At 31.2% G+C, this 22,786-nt stretch overlaps 3 protein-coding genes across 5 annotated transcripts; 1 reads left to right on the top strand and 2 right to left on the bottom strand.

The window, feature by feature from the left end:
* Positions 1-664: 664 nt before the first annotated feature.
* On the top strand, positions 665-9,433 carry LOC137834591 (actin-related protein 8). The gene is made up of 12 exons (XM_068642640.1): positions 665-1,276; positions 1,810-1,895; positions 1,992-2,062; positions 2,260-2,327; positions 3,225-3,286; positions 4,116-4,213; positions 4,577-4,658; positions 4,910-5,052; positions 7,043-7,191; positions 8,523-8,656; positions 8,770-8,888; positions 8,992-9,433. Exons 1-12 carry the CDS (start codon positions 927-929, stop codon positions 9,067-9,069), a joined length of 1,440 nt encoding a protein of 479 aa, XP_068498741.1. The 5' UTR covers positions 665-926; the 3' UTR covers positions 9,070-9,433.
* Positions 9,434-11,345: 1,912 nt separating this feature from the next.
* On the bottom strand, positions 11,346-13,533 carry LOC137834602 (GPI-anchored protein LLG1). Its single transcript, XM_068642667.1, has 3 exons — positions 13,111-13,533; positions 12,925-12,981; positions 11,346-11,868 (listed from the first exon to the last, which is right to left on the bottom strand). Exons 1-3 carry the CDS (start codon positions 13,208-13,210, stop codon positions 11,516-11,518), a joined length of 510 nt encoding a protein of 169 aa, XP_068498768.1. The 5' UTR covers positions 13,211-13,533; the 3' UTR covers positions 11,346-11,515.
* Positions 13,534-15,607: 2,074 nt separating this feature from the next.
* LOC137834600 (phosphatidylinositol/phosphatidylcholine transfer protein SFH13-like) lies at positions 15,608-21,083 on the bottom strand. 3 transcript variants are annotated; one of them, XM_068642662.1, is made up of 15 exons: positions 20,980-21,083; positions 20,251-20,343; positions 19,823-20,126; positions 19,634-19,733; positions 18,792-19,058; positions 18,478-18,555; positions 18,291-18,395; positions 18,149-18,198; positions 17,969-18,068; positions 17,737-17,835; positions 17,530-17,643; positions 17,255-17,408; positions 16,731-17,116; positions 16,567-16,641; positions 15,608-15,984 (listed from the first exon to the last, which is right to left on the bottom strand). In XM_068642662.1, the coding sequence occupies exons 2-15, from the start codon at positions 20,261-20,263 to the stop codon at positions 15,964-15,966; spliced, it is 1,866 nt and encodes a 621-aa protein (XP_068498763.1). In that variant the 5' UTR covers positions 20,264-20,343; positions 20,980-21,083; the 3' UTR covers positions 15,608-15,963. The 3 variants fall into 3 exon arrangements, with proteins under 3 accessions (XP_068498763.1, XP_068498764.1, XP_068498762.1); XM_068642663.1 differs by lacking the exon at positions 20,980-21,083 and adding an exon at positions 20,695-20,809; XM_068642661.1 differs by lacking the exon at positions 20,980-21,083 and adding an exon at positions 20,609-20,770.
* Between the last annotated feature and the right edge of the window lie 1,703 nt (positions 21,084-22,786).

Raw genomic sequence — 22,786 nt, 5'->3', positions numbered from 1 at the left:
CACCGACACAGAGATATGATAATCTCTACAATGTAGGATACATGGACACAAATTTATATATTATATAATTATAAATTATATAAATTGACAATAAAGATTTGTGTGCACAAGTATGTTTTATATATTTTTTAGCAGAAAAATGTTTTTCATGATTGGTTCTAAAGGATTTGTTCCTTATTCTTATAATCATAATAAAAATTTGTACAATAGATTTAAGTTTTGAGAAAATTAATATATTTTTCTCTTTTAAAATTGTGTTAGAACCGTGTCAGAATTGTTAGAAATCAAATAAATATTTTTTAAATTGGAGATTTCACTTATACACGTCCTACAAGTGTATGAGTTTCGGTGTTCGATAAGTGCATTCGGCACAAACACGTCATATAAGAAAAATGTCCGAAACTACAAATAAACCATAATCCCATATCAATAAAAAGAATAAGAAAAATACATCAAATTATTTAAATCAAAGAGTTTTTTTTTCTTCTGTAACAGAAAATTTAAAAATTCGTCTAAGAAGTAAAATATAAATCAGTAACAAATTTGGTATTGTAGACTGCAAACAAATTTTCTCAATTCTCTGACCTAATTAAAAAGTCTTATCTATACATAAATACGTATTTTGTGTTTTTAAATAAGTTCTTTAATTAGGGTTTAATTTTTCAGTAAAATTAGATTTGAAAAATTTATGATGAAAAGTAATAGGTAGTTGGAAAAGAAGAATCTAGAGAGATTATATTATTGTTGTATAAAAATGAAAAATTTAAGATAAGAATGGTAAAACAAAAAACATGTGTATGGTGTTTTTTTGTTAGGATCGCATGGTCAGAATTCAGACAGAACAGGACAGAACAGAACAGAACAGAACAGAGGGGATTGGGTGTGTTGGTGTGATTGGTAGGTAAGCTCAGTTCATTCTTCTCAGCATGTCGATGCTGCTGAGGAAGGCTTGGGAAATGGTGTTGTGGAGATCTGATTCATCAACATCAGCATCAGCATCATCATCAACAACAACAACTACAACAAGATTTTCACTGGAAGTGCCACGTTCTGACATGGGTGAATTGGAGCAGCTACCCAGTGACATCTTGATGCAAATTCTGAAGCTTTTGGGTCCAAAAGCGGTTGCAAAATTGAGTGTGGTTTGCAAGAGTTTGAGATCCATTGTCTCTTATAACAGACTTTGGATTTACTTCATTCAGACCCATCAGGCTGAACCTTCTGGGGATTCTGTCTTCTTTGCTGAGACCACCTTGAGTTCTGGCTACCCTCTTCCGTGAGTACTACCGTTGATCTTCCTTCTTCACTTTTTCATGGATTCATTTTTTGTGCCTTGATGGGTGTTGCTAGTCAATTTGCTGGTTTCTGATTGAATTTTTGTTTTTTTATGGGTGGTGCTGGTGAATTGTGTTTGGATGAGTGCTAGTGAATTTGTTGATTGTGATTGAAAAATTGTGGTTTGATGGGTGGTGTAAGTTTTTGCTGTGATGGGTCATGCTCGTGGATTGATTGTTGGGTCTGGCTGGTGAGTTTGATGGATTGTGTGGTGATAGAGATTGGAATTTTAAGTTTTAGTGGTTGTTGGTGTGTTAGAGATTCAAATTTTGTGCTTTGACCGGTCAAATTTTGTCTACTTCATAGAGATTGAAATTTTGTGATTATATGGCTTATGCATGTAATTGGTATTGTATTTTGTGCTCAATTTGATGGGTTGTGCATCTGATTGATGTTCTATGCTTTTATAGATCTTATAGGGGAAAGTGATTGATACTTTGTGATCTTGAATGGTTCAATTTCCCTAAATTACAGAGCTTACGTTGGTCACTGGCCCCAGCTATCATTCAAGCATATTTATGGCCAGAGAGCACAAGTTCCTGGTTCTATTATTATTGATGGTTAGTCTAGCAGTTTTGTACTGTGAGCTTATGTTTCTCTTATTCGTGATGATTATATTTTCTCTTACTTTTCTTTTTGTCCATTAATCTTTCTAGGTGGTTCTGGCTACTGCAAATTTGGCTGGAGCAAATACGAATGCCCATCTGGTCGATCAGCAACATTTTTGGTAATGATTTTGATTATAAATTAGCACTAACTGAAGCTTGCTTGCACATTGTCAGTTTACCTTATTCTCATTTTGATTTTGATCTAGTGGAGCCTTGGAATAGAAGAAAACATGTATGCAGATAGTAAGCATTGTTTTCTCTGTTTTTCAGTTTATTCTGACTTGGCTGCATATTTTCTTTCCTGTTTGATGGGCAGGAGTTTGGCAACATTGAGTCTCCAATGTATACTAGGCTTCGACATTTTTTCGCAACTATTTATAACAGGTATTGGGCCTTTCTGATTCTCCTTTCTTGTTGGGTGAATGGTTAATGATCTTTTAAGTGAATGATTAATTAAAAAGATTATACGATATATCTGCTGCGGAAGTAGGTCAACATTTCTATTGGCAAATAAGGGGTTTCCTAGTACATGCCCAAGTACTTATTACTTCTTGAGTTGTAATTGCTATCTTATTGGTTTCAGCCTTTCTAGTTATTCGAAATCTGCAAACCATTCCCGCTTTCGGTCAGAATTTCTGTGAATATGTTCTTGAATTCATTCGAGACGTGAGCAATGTAAATCCTTATTGGTCTCTCGCATTGCACTTTAGCATATCTATGTACATATTTAGATGAATTGTGCCAGAGCAATCACTCTGTTGAGAGGGCATTATTTTTAATTATTATTTAAATTTTATCACTAGAGAAATATTCATACTTATCGTGAATAAAGGCATAATTGTTTTGTTGAAAATATGAGAGCATTTTCAATGTTGTTCCTCATCCCAAATAGCCTAGATACTTTCTATTGCTAGGTTCAATCTCTTGTAAAATGTAATTGCCAATGGTTATGTTTGTAATACTTATGAATATTGTTGAAATTTGTTCCTTTTTCCTTTATTTCAGTTATTAGTATCATTGCCTTGTTACTGTTTTATCTTTACATTCGATCTAAGATTGCATCATCCCTACAATCAAGGGATTCTTCTCTTATTTGTATTCCTTTCTGATTTATGTAAATAAAGAGAACGAGGATTGTTTTTCCTCAAGGCTTCACCATACCTAATCTTGTACTCCAATTGGTATCAAATATAAATGGATCATTCAATTGAGTGGTGATTCTCACTCAAGCACTTCAGAAAAGCTTTGTTCTAATTTACATATGTCTTATGTTGTGGGCAGGATGCAGGTGAAACCAAATAAACAACCAGTTATTGTTTCAGTACCAATATGTCATTATGAAGGTCAGTTTCATTTTATGATACACTCAAGTGGTTGGCTAAAGAAAAGAAAAAGGAGTACTATAAGAACGTTAACACAATTGTTACAGTAGTTCAGTTTTAAATTCAGGTGTCATTTATTTATTTTCTTTGTTATACATAGTTCTTCGTTGGTTTTTCTGTATCAGAAAAGCCCATAATTTGTGACTTGACCTGACACTATTCACTGTGGTATTCCCTAAAATTGGAACTATTTTGGTTGGAATGTTCTGTTACAGTCCTATCATTTTCAGGCTGGGTAATTGGTCTCCAATCCATAATCTAAGGTATAAACCATCAAGGTGAGGGCACAAACTGTCTCAGAAATGTTTGATCAAGTGCCCCTCTGGCTTGTCACCTGGGGCTTTATCATGTGCCTTAACCGGCACCCTATCATGTGAACGTGTGTAGCTCACCCTGTCATGTGCTTTGTTTGCTACCTTCCCATGTCTCTTAGGATCCTATCTATTGCACTCATCTGTGTTCAGGGGTCAATTCTGACATGCTTTCTATCTATTCATCAAGCTTGACATGTTTGGGCTGTTTCTTGGTGTTTTTTGTGGTGTTAATCTCTGGTTATTCATTTTTTGGGATCCTGTGTGATTTTTGCCAAATGGTAGGCATAGCATCGAGGGGATCTTGTTCTATCTCTCAGAAGCAGTGTTCATTCTATTCTAGACACGAGGCCACACTCTTTGTCTTGGACACAGTCTTGACTTGCTATTTCCACTCCTATAATTTCAACAAATAATACATAGTTTTTCTTCCAATATGATTTTCAGCTCTACAATGTTAATCTATTTCCTCATTCCAGATACTCAATCAGCAAAAGCTTCAAGACAACAGCTTAAAGACGCAATTTACGCCTCCTTGTTTGACATGAATGTTCCTGCTGTTTGTGCTGTCAACCAGGTAATTCATGTTTATGTTTCCTTGTTTGTTTGACATGAATGTTGTTTTACAGTTAATATGTTTTTGCTATCAAGTATATTGAGTCACTTGTAAATTAGGATTTGACTGCCATCTTCTATTATTCGGTTTTTCTGCTGAAGTTGTAAGAAAGTGAGAGCGCAAAGCACTTGATTAAGTGCAGTAGAATTGTTATTCTCTGTCAACTTACGAGCCTAAACCTTGGAGAATAGAACCTTGTTTACAAATATTCAAATCATTATCTATTGAAAGTAATTGTGCATGGTTTTTTACCTAATGAATTTTGTGTTTCTGTTATTTCTCGTTAATTTCATGTGTATTTACTGTCTATGTTGTAAAATGTAGGCCACTCTAGCTCTGTACGCTGCAAAACGAACTTCTGGAATAGTTGTTAATATAGGTTTTCAAGTCACTTCTGTAGTTCCAAGTATGCTCTGTTTCTTTTTCTCTTACCTTTCTGTCTTCATATAATTCTTAATTTATTTATGCCTAACAGCAAATTTTTTTGCGTCAAATTAATTGTTCTTGAAATTCAAATGGCCTTTGGGAAAGACTCATAGTGCTTAAATGTCACCACTTTGTTCTGATACGCAAACAGTATTTTGTATGTTAGAAGCTAATGAACATTTTTCTACTTTTCCTTCTGTTGCAATTGTGACCAGCCTTATCTTTTCACAGTTTTAAATGGTAAAGTAATGCGCAAGGTGGGTGTGGAAGTTGTGGGGCTGGGAGCACTGAAACTTACCGGATTTCTCAGGGAGAAGATGCAATTGAACAACTTAACTTTTCAATCTTTGTACACTGTTCGCACACTGAAAGAGGTACTGATATTCATCTTTGTGCTCTGAAATATTTACAGAGTGGAGATTTACTCTGATGTAAATCAGGTCAAATGTGGTACCACAGTACATCTAAGAGGACAGTATAGGACCCTCCATTACTTATGAAATACAATCTACTTATATACATTTACTTCTATTTATTTTCTTCTAGCTTTATCGAATTGGATTAGATTTTTGGAATTCAAAATATTTGACATTTTTATAAGCTAGCTCATTGTATTGATAAAGATATGATATTCTAGTCATCTCTCTTTTTTTTCTCTCCTACAATACAACATGTATGTTCTTTAAAACTGCCCTACAAATCTTGATTCCTGGTATTAGCTGACCAATATTTAACTATTTTGCCAGCTTTTAGAAAAATAGTTATTAAGTAGTTAAAACATTAGAAGAGAGGCTCTAAGAACCTGGTCGTTGAAGAGAAGACGGGCCTCTGATCTCCTTCAGCTAGAGGAAGATTTTTCTATCTGATGATAATGGGAAAAGATTGGGTTTAACTTTACCTTGTTGGATAGAAATTGATTCTTTTAATTGTTGTTAGAATTTGCTGAAATCAATCATCATCTTCATGGAAACTTTTCCCTGTATAAGCACAAGGAAAAGGAGAGTCTTTCTGGTCTCTAACGGCTTTAATTCTAGAGGCAGATTTGTAAAAATCACACAATAAGTTATTCCTATAATTGTGAATATCCTTATTAAATTAGGAAACAAATCAAAATATAAAAGAAGAATAAATCCTAAGAGATCATCAGAGATACTCCAAAATATTCTGAGATAATATCTTCAGATATTTCTTATGTCTTATATTTCTAAATTCTAGCAAGAATCAACCTAGAGAACACATTAAATAATAAATGACACCTAAGTAAAGGAGTAAAGTTTGGTAGATCTGTGTATTTCCATGCTTCAAGTCTAAAGGATTCTTGCATGAAGGGGAAACTCAGAAATATAATAGAAAAACGTTCGTGTGTCTTCACCCAATACCTTAAATTTTTGAAATAGCCAGTTCATAACATAGCCTTGTAATGTGGTGGGGTCGGTCAGCTACTTGAACTAAGACTGGAGATGGAAAACACTTAGTTGTTGTGGTTCAATAATTGCACTACAAGAAAATCATTAAATATAAATCAAATTTAGAGACAAAAAATAATTAGTCACTATATTAACTAAATTAGATACTAATTTAGAGACTAAAAAATTATTCATATCTAAAGTGGTTTATATTATTATCAAAAATTTATAAAATGGTTTCTAAATTGGTATCTAAATTAGCTACCCAGGTTTAGCTATTAATATTTTAGATTCTAAAAGACTAATTTAGAATATAAAGTAGTAAGTAGTTAAAATCTTGATAGCTAATGGTTAGATGCCAATTTAGAAACTATTTTATAAGTTTTTATTAATAATAAAAACTAGTTTAGATACCAATGATTTTTTGAAGTTTATAAAAAGATCTCTAATTTAGTCAAATAGTAACTAATTATTTTGGTCTCTAGAACTAGTTTCTATTTAATGATTTTCTTGTAGTGTTGGAATAGAATCTTGTACATTACTTAGTAAATAAGACATGTTAATCTTTACTAGAAGTGACCGACCAGTCCTATTGTGGACATGATTCATCTGAGACCAACATTGTTATGTTTCAAAGATAACTATATTCCTTAAACACGTGATCAGATGTTCGACCCTCAAGTTCATGTGTGTGGAATAATATTCATCGAGAAAAGTCAGTCCTTTAAATGTAATCTCAGTATCTTGAAGGATTGTTTCTTGATTCTCAGCTGGGAGATGACCTGGGATTACTGTTTGAACAAATCCCTCGTTATATGTTTGTAATTGCCTTTATATGTTTTTATCTCTTTTACTTTTTTCCCTTTTGCACTGAAGTTTGGTGGGAATGACTGGTATTGTAGATACCTTTTACTTCTCACAGAACTTGTTTGGTAATTTGTTATTTTCATGGCGACAGAAGCTATGCTATGTTGCACATGATTATGAAGCTGAGCTATCAAAAGATACAAAAGCATCATATGAAGCTGCAGGAGAAGGATGGTTTACCCTCTCAAAAGAGAGGTTTCAGACACCAGAGATCTTATTCCAGCCTCATTTTGCTGGAGTGTGAGTTTTTAAATTTATTGCCATACTGCTATGACAGATTAATCATGCATATTTGCTTCAATCATAGAAATACTCTACCATGATTATGACCATTCATAAAGTAGCATGTGATAGGATTGCTTGCAAAAGTGCATTTAACTTGAAAATAAATAAAATTCATTTTTCTTTTTTCACTCCAACCCCAACAAACTTAGGGTTCCCATTGGCATTGTTTGGGCTAATTTGTCAATAATAATAATAGTTAAACTATGCTTTTTTAATAGGTAGACTCAAAAACACAAGAAACGAGGAGGATGTTTTGTTAAAATGAAAATGATTGGCATAACTTTATAAAGATATCTCTTCTTATGAACTGACTTCACCTATTTGTTATATTTTCCCAACTTTGAATCAAATTTCAATAATTAATGGCTTGTTTAATTGAGCAAAAAAACTTATTTTGTAGGTTGATGTTACCAATTTTTCATCTTTAAAGCACGCACTAAATTGCATCTTCTACCAGCTTTTACCGGATAAAATTGAAATCATGTTTTTAGGTGAAGTTAAACTCCATTCTGTTTACTTCCATGCTTGAACTGTGCATTTCATAAAGGGTTATCCATGGTAAGATATCCTCGACATAAGAAAGTTTATGTAATTTGAGAAAAAGGAAAAAAGTGAAGGTAACATAGAAGATATTCAAGGGAATGAGTGGGAGGAGAAATATAATATTCTTATCTTTTGTCAGGCTAGTAATTGTGCAACTCAGAAATCTTTGTCTAAAGTTTGAGGGGGGACCAGTTGGCAATGTGTATCAAACTTGGAAGATTTTGTAACCAATCGATATGCAAATCTAATTACACTGCATTATGTCATGGGACATAATATGTCACTACAAGAAAATCATTAAATAGAAACTAATTTTAGAAAAAAATAATAATTAGTTGTTATATTGACTAAATTAGATACTATTTTAGAGACTAAAAAAATTATTAGTTTCTATTATTGATAAATAGTTTCTAAATTGGTATCTAATTAGCTACCAAGATTTTTGCTACCAAATTTAGAATCTAAATAACTGGTAGTTAAAATCTTGATAGTTAATTAGATACCAATTTAGAAAGTGTTTATCAATAATAGAAACTAATTTAAAAACCAATGACTTTTTTAGTCTCTGAAATAATATCTAATTTAGTTAATATAACAACTAATTAATTTTAGTCTCTAAAATTGGTTTCTATTTAATGATTTTCTAGTAGTGTGTGTTACAACTTAGAATATCGACTCTTTCTTTTTGTTAGTTTGTTTTATATATTCCCTGAAGCTTATGTTGCATTCACTTGTTGGTTTAGGCAAGCCATGGGTCTGCACCAAGCAATAGCACTTTGTGTGGAACATTGCCATTCTGCAGATTTACCAGGTGACAACGATTGGTACAAGACTATAGTTTTATCAGGGGGAACTGCATGCCTACCTGGTTTGGCAGGTAAACTTTTGAGACAATTTATGTCTTTGCATAAAGATGAAATGAAACTAAACACCTCTATTGGGCCATGTCATTGTTCTGACTATGCTACTTTTGGAACCATTCTGGCACAGAAAGGGTAGAGAAGGAACTCCATGCCTTACTTCCTCCCTACATGTTCAAAGGAATTAGAGTCATTCCTCCTCCATATGGTGCTGATACACCATGGTTTGGAGCTAAGATTATTAGCAATGTGAGTTATCTACCACCTCTGATAAACAACAGATTTAGTTTACTCTGATCAATGTGATGAACAGACTCTGATTCAAGGGTAACTGTCTTTGAATTGTATACAGTTGAGCACCTTTCCTGGTCATTGGTGTGTCACAAAAAAGCAGTTCCGTCAGAAGCCTAGACTCAGCCTCATATGGTGATTATTTTGATATATAATTTATTTTACCAATTGAGCCTCCTTATCCTAAGAGGCAAGAACAGAAGATGAGAATTATAGCAACTCTCTAGCATGTACAAATACTAAGCCTGTTAAGAATAATGTAATAAGGTTGAAGAAGTCTACACTGCAAGTGTCAAGAAACTGTTGTAGTTGAAGAGCAAAAGCACCACATGAGAGGTTTGGTGTAATTTGAAAAATGCTTTAAGATTGGAATGTAAATGTATTTCTGGTTCTCCCTTTAACTTTTATTGTTGAATTGAGATGTACCCTTTAAGAATCATATGAACTTCTAAGATGAATTGCTCCTCAAATTGTAATTACGGCTTGAAAGTGATTCTGTTTTAGTTTGTGTTGCATTTACTGTTAGGACTAGTGTACCGTGGATGTTTCGTAATCGATGAAATATTTGTCTTAATTAATGTAGCAAAATTAGATTTAGGTTTACTCATTTTTCGTGAAGGGAATGCGTGTGCTAATAAGTTGGGTTAATTTATGATTTAATTATAGAGAATTATTTCATTGGTATAATATGTTTCTTTCTAGTCTGTTTTTAGAATTATTTATGAATAGATATAGTCTACCTATCTACCGTTAACATATGGGTTTTGATCTAATTTTTCCATATTTTTTTGGATTTTCTTTCTTTTAACTTGAGGTGTCTGCATAACTCCTAACTAAGATGTCAAGTTGCATAATAATGTCGAACATGAAAACTTTATAAAAAAAATTATAATTTTTCACTTGAGTTTGATTTTTTGTTGTTCTGCAATCATGACAACTTTTTTAAGCAGTGAAAACATTCTATGTCTGCAATGGTTTTCCAACTGAACCATGGCCACGTCCACAAAAAGTAAGGTAATTTAATAGAAACTATTAAACATGCAGTTCTTCATTATTATAATCTTTAATACATCTTTTATGCAGTGAAATGGAAAACAGATGGTTAACTGGTTGATGAAGATGGAAAATCATCACTTTTCAAAATTTACTAGTTTTAATTCAATTTATATTGGTTTTAAAATTTAATGGTAAAATTTAGATAACTTATTTTGTAAGAAAGATTTTATAAGCTCTACTTTATTTACTGGTTTATTTTCAAGATAGAAATATATTATGTCAGATTAGTCCAATGAATAAAAATGACCTTATATTAATAAATTGTTATAGTAGTTATATAATATATAAAATAATATTAAAAAAATTTGATACCATAATTTATAACAATAAAGCTAAAATAAAAAGGATAATTTTATAAGTTCTTAACAATTAAATTATATATAAAAGTTCAAATAAAATATATTATAATATTTAAGTTGAATTTCTGTGATTTAAAACAATTATTTTTTTTAATAATAAGTTCGCATGTAAAAAATAATAATAACAATTATTTTAGGTTTACTTTTTTTTTTATAAGAAAAAAACTAATGTTGTATTAAATATTTTTCTTCAGTTCATAACTACAATTCACACAAATGCTACAGTTATTTTCATAATTGTCTCAGTTAGTGCAATAAGTAAATTGAAACAACGATTTAGATTATGGAACAATATGATGGAAGTTCGCTTATATATATATATATATATATATATATATATATATATATATATATATATATATATATATATATATATATATAATAAGTTTGTTAAATATTTTCAGTGATCATCTTAATAATCATATTGAAGTTATTTGTTTACTAAATCATACTTAAAGTTATTTGTGATTAAATCAAATTATATTTATATAATTTCACTACCTATTACACAATCAATAATTGAATTATAATTTATAACCTTGTTTAAGTCATTTTTTGACAAAATAGAAGAATAACAAAAAGAAAACTCAAATAATTTCATATTAAATAAATATTAATTAAAAAGAAAATCAATATAATGTCAATTTTTAGCTAAATAAATAAAGATATTAAAAACTTTAAGTCAATACAAATTTTATATGCATATTCAATCTAAAAATGGTCTTTTTTGTATAAAACATAATTCAATTAAAAGTTATTAAACATTGAATAAGAACAATGTTTTGTTAATATGGTCATTTGTAAATTTTGGTCTAATCATTTCATATTTTTTTTTATATTTTTTATATTTTTTTTAATAACATTTTTTTGGTGTACAATTAAAGACAACAAGTCATATGCTTGTTTTTCTATAGATCTTTGTGCAATAAGTTACATGAATGAAGCATTTCATCCAAACAAAAGCAAAGCATATGATTCAGCAGCAAGAAGATAGTTTCACTTGGCACAACTAATTTTTTTCAATACATAAATTGGTTAATATGATCCTCAAACTACAGGCACATGGCCATTTTTTGGCTCAAAAAGTAATTCACACACAACATACAAAAAATGGCAATGCATCAATATAGTGCAAGAAAAAGAATGAAAGTTGGTATACAACTATATATATCAGAATAACAAAATTAAGAAGCAGGTTGTGAGCATGAGCAACAGAGATGGACAGTGTACAACTTGATTTGAAGTGTCATCTTCAGATGCTGATGGTGACAATGCAGGACATTCAAGACCAAGCTTCCCTTCACGACACTCATTGGAAAAGAGACCAGGAGGGTATTTTCCATAGAGATTGATGTAACTAAACATGGTTGTTGCACACTCATTTGTTAGATCATTTATAACATCTGCATAAGGGCAAGCAAACTCTTTAAATGAATTACAACATTCTTTGGGAGGGTAATGGGGCCCTTTGCACTTGCTTGTGATTATTGTGTAGTTTAGAAACTCAAAGTTCACAGAACAACCTGTAAAAGCAAGGTGAAAAACAGTATCATCAGAATACTATTTGGAGGGTTTGAAACCACATATTTTCAATTCATATCCCCACACCTCAACCAACTGAAATGAAATGTCTTAAAGAGTCAAAATTTGTATGTAGGTCTTAAGTGTTCAAGCGATTGGTATGCAGCAGCTAGTTGTAACAAACCACTCAACCTCTTACAAACAAACCAACACACAAGTTGTAACAGAGGTGATGGAAGATGTAGTTGGTTGGTACATGAGTCACTTGCTCTGAACTTTTGATGAAGTTGATATAACCTACTACTTCTCTATTTTGCAGATACATACAAAAACCAGTTCGGATATTATGCAGTAAGGCATGTTGCATAGCAAAAATCATATGAAACATAGAAGACAATTTACATTGCATTAATCTAGTAGCCTTTCTTTGTTTATCAGTTACAAAATGAATGTACCTAGTTTCTTTTAATCTCAAAATAAAATGATACAAACAGAAAATCCATAATAATAAAGACAACATAAGGAGACCACCATAAATATATCAAATAGAAAGATTTGATAATGTCAAACAATTAGAAGTCAACATAGATATGACTTTTAAGACAATTATGGTAAAAATTACCAAATTTAACATGGATGATAATGTAAACTACAAACACTATTTTCCCTTGAAACTTTCACCATATAACTTTCATAATAAGGCCTTTGATCCCAGATGGGACTACCTTGTATCCCTACAAGTTTGGATCAGCTATGCAACTAATTCTTTAGGTCAATCATATTTCATATCTCCTAGCCCCTCCCAAAGAACTTGTTATATACCAACCAAACTTGAATGTTACAAAGTATACAAACAAAAAGATAATTTTTGTTTGTATTTATAGAGAACAAAAAAGTGAATGAACTTAAAATAGAGGCTAAATCAGTTCACAAGACAAACAAGAACATAATATTATGCATTGTAGTTTTTCTATTCCTTTTTCTAAAAGCTCAATAAGGGTAGATCCAAAAGCATAAGCATAGAACAAGAAACGAAACCAAAATAGAAAATGCCAAACCTTTTTTCGCCTGAAGGAGGTTCCGACCAGTAAGTGCTTGAGAATCGAAAACGTGGTCTGCAAAGAACAAGAAAAACCCCAAATGTCAACTAACACAGAAACTTGTCAGAAAACGTTACAGTTCTCCAAAACAGAGAAAAAAATCAACACCAACAACAAAATCCAGCTTAAAGTAAGAACCTTTACCAGAAAGGAAAGTGGGTGTGAGAGAAGAAACAGAGAGGACCCAGAAGAGGAGGAGAAACGAGGAAGAAACCCAGAAGCGTTGGTGGGGAGAAAACACCATGACTGGTTCAAAACTGAGAGAAAAAAGGGTAGATCCGATGGTAGAAACAGAAGAAGAGGTTGTTCTTGTGGTAGCTGTTGTTGATCTTGATTTGTTCTGAGACAAGAGTAATGTATCTGATTTGAGTAACGGGTAAAGAGAAGATTTTAACGCAAAGAGAAGCAAAGAAAGAAGATGAAAATTGGGTAGAATTAGAGAAGAAGATTGAACTAAGAAATCTTGGTTTGGTTTGGTATGTGTGAGTGTAAAATGATAAAGAAATGAGAGAGAAAACGAGTGACAGCACAAATACGCGCAAACATGTTCTTATGAGCTGTCTTTTTTCCACACAACAAAACTGAGGAACAACATAAATATTATTTTTTGTTTTAATTAATAAAGTTAGTTCATATTATTGTGTTAATCTTATTTTTAAATTGTATGTAAAAAATATCATTAATAATAAAATCTTTGAGAGAATGTTTCAATGATTAAGACGAGTATTGTTTATGAATTATTTTTTAACTCTAATGTAATTTTTATGTTAATAAAAAAAGTTAGGTAATATCTCTTAATATTAGTTAATAAAATTTTAACCTATGTTTATGTTATTATTAGTTTATGAGTTAATAAAAATCCATTCGATCTAATTTTAAGTAAACTTAATTTATGTTAATTAAGTGCTTAAAAAGTTGGATGATGTGGAAGTAATTGAAGAATTATTCCATGAAATTCATGTGATATCAATTAATAAACATTTATATATACTTGAGAAATTTTCCTTTAAAGCTACAAATAAATAACAAGAGAGCTTCAACCTACTTAAATAAACTACTTAAATTATTCTAGTTGTTGCTTCTCATTTAAAAATCTTACTAATTTAAAAATCTTACTAGTGTCTGATTTTTTATACTCAAATTTTCATCTTAAAATTATTAAAATGAAACAATTTACAAAAATTGATAAATTGTATCACATTCACAACGTTGTATAAAGAATGTCTTGTTAAACATCACTTCAAATTAAACTAGAAATTAAGAATAGATAGAAAGCAACTTTGGTTGCAAAATTATGAATGAAAAAGACAACTTCTGCAAAATTAATCAACAGAAATAGTGTGTGGTGTGATAGTGACAACTTTTGTTGATTAATTTTTGTCGTTGAATAATTTTGCATTGAATTTGTGCTTGTCTAATACTATTTTCATAATGAAATTACTAGAAGACGAATTTTAAAAAAAAAATTATAACAATGGGTAAGTTGTGTTTGGAATTTACAATTTGTATTGAAAAAATCATATATACAAAATTAATTTTAACTTTAATTTTTGAAATCACACAAAAGTTGACAAAAATGATCTTGATTTCTTTTTCTTACACATAAGTCATGACGACTACAACTTAATTAATTTTTTTCTAATATGTTAAAGTCGTGTATGAAGAAAATGATTTTCACTTTTTTTAAACTAAATTTATTTTCTAACTCAAGTCGTTCATAGTAAACACAATTTCAGTTAATTTTTTTAAAATAAAATTCAATTAAATCACGATTTCAGTCCAAAAAAATTGGAAACCTTAATTTTAGAAGAAAAAAAATAAACAAAATCGTCTTTGTCATGTATGAAAAAATTGAAAGCATGTTTCGTAAACACGTTCCTCAATTTCTTCCTGCACCTCCATATCTTCTGACAAACATGAAAATACATTTTTATCCTTCTTGTGCCACCCCCATAGAATAACTTCCGGATTATGTAATCCGAAAACGCATTTGAAAAAAGACTTCCGGATTACATAATCCAGAAGTTAAAAAAGACTTCCGGATTATGTAATCCAGAAAGTAATCATGCATATGAAAAAAGACTTCCAAATTATATAATCCGGAAGTTAATTACAAATTTGAAAAATGACTTCCAGATTATGTAATCCAGAATATTACAGAGGGGCATTTTTGGAAATACGAAAATCTATGGAGGTGAGAGAAGAAGGTATGGAGGTGCAGGAAGAAGCAGCCTCCTCAATATAAAGTCATGGATCTCATACACAACTTATCTATTGTTGTATTTTTTTTTCTAAATCTACCCATTCTCATAATTTCTTTTAGAAATTACACCAAATTGGTAAAAAAAACTTTTAATATAAGTTTATATTATTGATAAATTAGAATTTATTGTAAATATGACTCATAATAATGGTATCAGATTATTTACACATTTAGAACATAATGTTTACTCTAACTTCCAAAATTTCTCACACGATATCATTGTAATTTTAAATGTTTGTTATTTATAAACGATAATACATTAGCTACACTCTTTAATTAATATTAAATTCCTTATTCATTAATTTCTTTAGGTGTTTAAGGCTTTTATACAAAAGCAAGTGAGATATAAAGAAGATATTTCAAATGGGTTGACTAAACTTTCTGCAGTATAAACTTTTCCATTTTCTTTCTATTCTCTCAAAAGTGTCTAAAACTTAAGAGAATATCCATGCATAATTACACTTTTATATCTATTTACCACCAAAAATTACAAAGAAGATTTGAAAGGAAATCTATATTATATATATTATTATAATTATACTTATAAAAAGAAAGTGTTTTGTGTACCATCCTGGTTCCTGGTGTTTCTATGTATGGTCTACTGAAACTTATTAGCCTTGAAATGTTGGTCCAATCTAGGTGTGAGCTTGCACTATGTCTTCTCTTTCTCTTTGATGGAAATGTTTTTGGTTATGCCAAGGACCTCTGTTGCTGAACTTTTAGATGATTCAATTTCAACAGAATGGCCTTCTTTGCTGCAAGAATAATCCTTGTTAAAAGGGGTTCTGAAAATATTCTGTGTTACTGTAATTTATGATGCCATGTTTCAGTTATGTTTCAATTGACAATTGCTAGCTCAGTAATCCAAAGAAGTAGAAATCTCTATTAAATAGAAACTAATTTTAAAGACTAAAATAGTTACTATTTGAGATCATTTTATAAACTAAAATAACTGATGATATCTAAAGTAGTTTCTATTATTAATAAAAATTTATAAAATGGTTTCTAAATTGGTGGTATCTAACCATTAGCTACCAAGGTTTTAGCTACTTACTACTTTATATCCTAAATTAGTCTCTATTAATCTTTCAGAGACTAATTTAGGATCTAAAATATTAGTCGCTAAAACTTAGGTAGCTAATTTAGATACAAATTTATAAATTTTTATTAATAATAGAAATCACTTTAGATATGAATATTTTTTTAGTCTCTAAATTAGTATCTAATTTAGTTAATATAGTGACTAATTATTTTTTTCTTTAAATTTGGTTACTATTTAATGATTTTCTTGCAGTTCATGTTCATTCAGATAACATAGTTCATTAGTGTCAACTTACTCTGCACTTTGTTTTCTTCAAGTTCTCCAGCAATTCAGCAATCTCAAGCTGCTTAATCACTGTAGCATGTAGTACCTGCAGTAAAAGCACAAAGTTTAACCACCATCCTATAAGAACAGCACAATCAAAAGTTCTATATATGACTGGGAAATATAGATCAATACCCTCTTGGTCTTTTCAAGGTCAAACTCAACAGATTTTATCCTATCCATGGAATCCATAAGCATTTTCTCCTTCTCCTGAGGCATACCATCAGGTTTGTTGTTAAGTTCCTCAAAGATTTTTTCTATTCTCTGAAGACGTTGAATACACGGAAGAGTATATTCTCTTTCAGAAGCTGCTTCAACAGGTGCTGAATGGTAATTAATGTTATGTTCCATGGTAATCGATGGGTGAACATTGTTCTGTGTTCTCCAAAATTCGAATGTTAAATGACGGAGGAGTGTAACTAGTTTTTCAGTGAAATATGTCAGTATTCTTGCCACATATAAGGCATTTATTTTCTCTACTTTTTCCTTAACAATGCTGAACCAACTGCTGCCAGAAGTACCTGAAAAAAAACGAGTTCATTGCATAAGGACACTTCTGAAATAATTGCCAAGTAAATCAGTTCTAACAAGGTATATCTGCAACTTGGGTTCTAAACAGCATATAAATATAATTTTTTTGAACAATCTCATGACAATACCTCCTGAATCTGTTCTACAAGCAACATTCCCTACATAACTAGTTTGCATTGGCTGCTCTCGATTACGGCGAAAATGATCGCTTTCAATCACTTTCTCCGCTGCTAGAGAACTATCATCACAACTGTAGTAGCCATTGAGATCTGGTGCTTTAACCTACAGAAGATATGGCGTTAGGTATGACAAAAGTTCAAGACAAAACTACAAATATGATGCATATAGGTAAAGACAACAATGAGGAATCTCAGATAAATGATTCAAAGGTTCCAAACTGTACTTCTTCGCAAACTGGGGCTAAATAAGGATAAGGACAGCTCCTGTATCTGTTGGGAGAGGAGTACTCATTCATATCAGACCCCGATTCGGCTGTTGATGTATCACTGCATCGTTCCTGAGAGACGAGAAAAAACATTTAGAAGTCAAATATCTAAAGTAAACACTTGCGAAGTCCCGACGTCTAAATGCCAAGAAGACCAAGACTTGCCTTCAATGGGTGGTGCATTTGAAAGAAGTCAAATTTTTGTTGCCCGTCGGGTACTTTGATGATTTGCCTCACAAATTTTGTCTCCTCATTATTTACCAGCTAAAGATCAGAATATCCAACATTAGTTAAACATGTGTATTAGTTTGTTGGATAAGGCAATTCCAAGTTGTATATACTTTCAAAATCTGGCACATGTAAATACTAAGAAACAAGATATACAAAGAAATATTACCTTCATGATGTCAGGATCATTCCATGGGCCCTTGTTAGACCGAAGACATCCACCTTCTGAAGCACATGTACAACAACCACCCAGAAAGTCTGGCAACTGACTGTATAGATTCATTTACAAAATCCAAATTAATCAATGAATTGCATAGAAATGCAGTATGGTGAAGACATGGATGTATACCTAGAGTCAATGACTTCCAGTAGTTTATACAAAGACTTAGGTTCAACAATCTGGAAATTTGGGAAATGAATGTAAAGTCAGTGGCACCACAGAAATAGATCTTATGAAATATGAGTTGAAGCTAAAAGGTTGAATTATTCACCTGTATCTTAGCAACAGTTTTGGAATCAAGAAACTTCTGTGCAGCAGGCCAAAGCATCTTCTTAAACCCAGAACCAGCATTGACGATATACATTTGATGCAATGTCTGTAGATATACACTATGAAGTTTTATAAAAAAAAATGGAGGGACATAAAGAAGTTAATTTGGGAAAGGATGGGACAAAAACCTCAGGATAGTAATTGCTATCTATATTTGCCATAGCAGACAAGAGACTAGCTGCAGTCCGTGAGAAATTTTTCATCCCCTGCATCACACATATCAAATGCCAGATAAAATTTTAGCAGAAAAGCTTTTCAAGAACTTAAACTAAGGAAACTCCTGTCCAAAAATTGAGAAGCACCCAATCAGGGCAACTCCCTCAGTAAATACAACGGACTTTAAATATTTTAGGAAGACATCGTATTCGAAAAATGCATAAAGGATAAGTATGTAAATAATCTACAACCAAAAGACATAAAATAATTGTGTAATGCAACATACCAGGCCCTGTACATCCAATATCGTTGTTGTTGAAGAAATCCGTCTCTTTGCTGCAATGGAACATGCTGGAAATTTCTCATGAAGAGCCCTCTCAAACTCCTGGACATGATATTTCAAATATCGATCTATTGTGGTGATGCGCATTAGGCGGCTCGGATGTGCTTTCCCAAGTCTCTCAATGTAAACTGGCCTACCTTCCCTGTCAATCCCGTGGTACCCTTGAGGATAATACTGCAATACTTCTTCCAGCTCTCCAAATTCAAAATCCTTTAAATATCATTATCACATTCACATCAAAGTCAGATAGAGTGTGTATGAAGTATCTTCTACAGTAGATTTATGCTGATGCAAGCAAATAACTCTGTTCTATCAAGGACCAACTCTCCTAAAAGCTTAAAGTCAATGAATATGAATGGTTAAATATCTAGCATGTCCCCTCACATGGACTACTTGTGCTTGATGCATGGACAGAATTGGGTTAGTAGCACAAATCAGGCTCTTGAGCACATCATCATAGAGACTCTAACATTGTCAAAGCCCAGCTCTCCTAAAAGCTTAAGCTATAGGGTGGAAGGCTGGAAGCCCACCACTGGTTTTATTTATATCTAGCATGCCTCACTTGAAGTGAAGAAAATTCAAATTTGGCCTTGCAAAGTTATGTGGGAGGAAGGTTCATGGATGGTTTTATGTCTAACTTGTTCAAACTACAGAACAAACAGTTTCAATTCATAATCTACATAATCAGATACTTCAAGTAATTGATTATGTGCTTATATACACTGAGAACTATGCAGTCTAATGCAGATTATATATCTTTCATGGCTGTGACAAATTATCATTACCTCAAGGATAGTATCAGTTCCATATTCCTTTCGCCACGCAAGCATTTCTTCCCACATCTGAACTGTCTTCTCAATGTTGAACTCCCTAGCTTTAAGAAACCTAACAAGAAGCAGAGAGCACCATAGCAAGAGTGAGCCAAAAGACAACATCAGATATTTGTATGTGAACCTCTGGAATTGATCATATACCTTAACAATGTATGGTAGTCATCATGCCTAGGAGGCAAAGATCCCCTTTCAACAAGTTTTTGGCGCAATTCATGAACAGCAGTCTCCTCCCCAGCATCTCTTACATCCTCAATGGACACAGAGGGAACCCTGTAATCAATTTTCCTTTTCCCTCTTTTCTTAAGAGAATGAGTGAATCTGGAGGAAGCACTCATGGCCTTCTTTTTCAAGGTCCCAATTCTCGACCACCGTCTCTCATCTTCCGAGTTCTCAACATCAGACCTCCTCTCTCTACTCTCCTCATGACTACATTGTCCTTCAAACCCTTCAACACCACATTCCATCAACAACCAGTGAAACAAAAACATCATCAGCAATTCAATCCACTCACACACACTCAAACACCAATCAATCATCACAACATACACAGAAAACAGAGCAGAAAATACCTGATATAGACATCTCAGTACCACACAAAACCAATCACAGTTGATTGAATCAGCGAATCAAGTTCACGCCAAACTCCTTCATATCACAAATTACTGCTCCAAAAACACACCAAACCAAAAATTATACAAAAAAAAGAAAAAATCAATAAAAGGAAATGCATCAAAACACAGAATTACTACCTAATTGTATTTCACTGAATAGTAAGGTGCAAAAACTCATAAAATTAAAATTCAAAATCAAATGTAAAATGCAGATTCATGAGACTAAATCAGATGAAATCAAACAATCTAGCTGTTTCATTCTCAACCAAAATCAAAAGCACAAAAACCATTAAAGACAAAAAGAACAAAACAAAACTCAGAATCCCAGAAGGCCTTTTCGCAGAGAGAGAATTGCCCAAGATTGCAGTGTGTGCTAAGAAGTTGAGAAAGAAGAAAGATTACATTTTTATTTTGTTATTTATTTATATTTAAATTAAGAGGTGGTTCTTAATGAAGTGAGAGATGTGAAGTTGGTGATGAAAGGGGTTATACACATGAACCAACACAAATAATTAATGCCATGGAACTTCACCCTAAAATAAACTCTTTTTTTATATCAATTCAATTTCACATCAATAAATATTATCATTATTTCATTATGAACTTAATTTGAAAAATTAAAATAGAAAATTAGTGTAAATATATGAGAAGATAGAAAGATAAGTGAGGCATATGCATAATTCATACCTTTTAGGGTTTGAGAATGGAGAGAGAAGAAGAAGAGAATGGTGTGGAATGTAGATTCTTCTTCTTCTTTCTACTATCCTTCTCTTTTTCTTTTTATTTTCTTTTTTTATTTTTCTCTCTTTTTGCTTTTCAATAATTCAGGCATCATTTTATTAGTAAAAAACTTGCTAAAATTAAATTAATGGTAAAAAATGTAATTAAGTAATTAAAATTGTTAATTTCTAGTTTAGAAATTAATTTGATAGCACCACTTTAATTTTTTTAGGACAAACTACTTTAATCTTAAACTATGAACAAATTTAGATTTAATTTATACATACCATTGGTTGAAAATAATTACACCACAATTTATTTGTTTTATTATTTTTTTATTAATATTGTGATAAATTTCTATGTAATTAATTACTTTACATATAAACTAAAGTTCAATTTTGCAATATACTGTGTCAAAGCATTTTTTTAGTTAGATGTACCTACCCTTTTTTTATAGGTGACATGATAAAATATATAAAAAATAGTAAAGGTGGTTTAATTATATATATATATATATATATATATATATATATTAGAAGTATAATAATTAATAATCAATAAACTCATTTAAAAAATGTAAATTTATCCTATTACTTCATTTCAAGAATAAGATATCTTGTTGTGTGTATCTGTTTTTAACTTTTCTTTTTGCTAACATTTGAACAAACATGTGATTCACTGGTTTTAGTTTCTTTTAGTGATCTAAGTTGTCTTTCTTTTCATGTGCACATTATCACTTTTCAATTTTCTAATCTTATATAATCTTAACTCATCTTATTGATATTAGTTGTTGTTACGTTTCTGTGATGTCATATTTAGCTTTATTTAATAAATTTTATACATGTCATATTTCATAAAATAATAATAATATTAAAAAGGGAAATTTAAGTCTAATATAACATTATAAAATGTCTTATAAAATGAGGTTTGCACTTATCAAATATTTTTATTTCTAGTTGATATGAGATCAAATATTTTTATCTCTAGTTGATATGAGATCTTCAACACATTTCCGACGCGATTGTCAACTCAATCATGAAACTATTGAGTAGAGATGGATATTTCATAGTATTTAAGTGGGTGCAAACCTCACTTTATAAACCAATTTTATAAAATCAAATTAGGCCTATTTCGTTATATGACATTAGAGTCATTTAAGTTCTATCCTAACAAGAGTTTGTTAGCTTATTAGGTCACTCACTATCGACCATCCATAAATATTTAGTGACAAGTACGGATTGAAAGATCTCCCTAAAAGAAATAAGTATTGAAAATCCAACTTGACTAGAAATAAAAATATTTTATAATATATAAATAATATAAATCTTATATTATAAATCAATATTATTAATTTGAGTTGAGTTTAAACTTATATACGAATTTTTACTTTTATATGAAAAGTTTAATTTGTTGAAGCATAATGCAATAAATAAATAAAAAATAGAAGAGAGTGAATAAAGATGAATGAGCATTGGTGACCAGATATTGGTGTGATGCCATCTTTAATCGGTGCTTTATATTATTATATGATTTTTTTATTATTTGTGGAAAAGCGTGTTTCCACTTTCGGTCTCTTTCTAAATGTGATGTTCTTACGTGTTATATTATCTTACTACACTCTTCTTCTTTTTTTCTTTTACTTACTATCTTCTCCTTCACATATATTATTCACATTATTATTACTTTGATTATGTGAAGTAGGATTTTAATTTTTAAGTACACAAAATAAGTATATATTTATATAATTTGAGTTTATAATAAATAAATAACTTAA

Source organism: Phaseolus vulgaris, chromosome 5 (genome assembly GCF_000499845.2).
Source record: "Phaseolus vulgaris cultivar G19833 chromosome 5, P. vulgaris v2.0, whole genome shotgun sequence".
Classification (NCBI taxonomy): Eukaryota; Viridiplantae; Streptophyta; class Magnoliopsida; order Fabales; family Fabaceae; genus Phaseolus; species Phaseolus vulgaris.
This window is presented reverse-complemented; position numbering and strand designations above follow the sequence as displayed.

Coding starts and splice junctions, on each gene's coding strand:
- LOC137834591 (XM_068642640.1), top strand. CDS start 927: ATGTCGATGCTGCTGAGGAAGGCTTGGGAAATGGTGTTGTGGAGATCT. Junction 3,287..4,115: donor ACCAATATGTCATTATGAAG/GTCAGTTTCATT, acceptor TCCTCATTCCAG/ATACTCAATCAGCAAAAGCT. Junction 4,214..4,576: donor CTGTTTGTGCTGTCAACCAG/GTAATTCATGTT, acceptor TGTAAAATGTAG/GCCACTCTAGCTCTGTACGC.
- LOC137834602 (XM_068642667.1), bottom strand. CDS start 13,210: ATGGTGTTTTCTCCCCACCAACGCTTCTGGGTTTCTTCCTCGTTTCTC. Junction 12,982..13,110: donor CACACCCACTTTCCTTTCTG/GTAAAGGTTCTT, acceptor TGTTCTTTGCAG/ACCACGTTTTCGATTCTCAA. Junction 11,869..12,924: donor CCTCCTTCAGGCGAAAAAAG/GTTTGGCATTTT, acceptor TTGCTTTTACAG/GTTGTTCTGTGAACTTTGAG.
- LOC137834600 (XM_068642662.1), bottom strand. Junction 18,069..18,148: donor CTGGAAGTCATTGACTCTAG/GTATACATCCAT, acceptor GAATCTATACAG/TCAGTTGCCAGACTTTCTGG. Junction 15,985..16,566: donor TGAAGAAAACAAAGTGCAGA/GTAAGTTGACAC, acceptor TTATTCTTGCAG/CAAAGAAGGCCATTCTGTTG.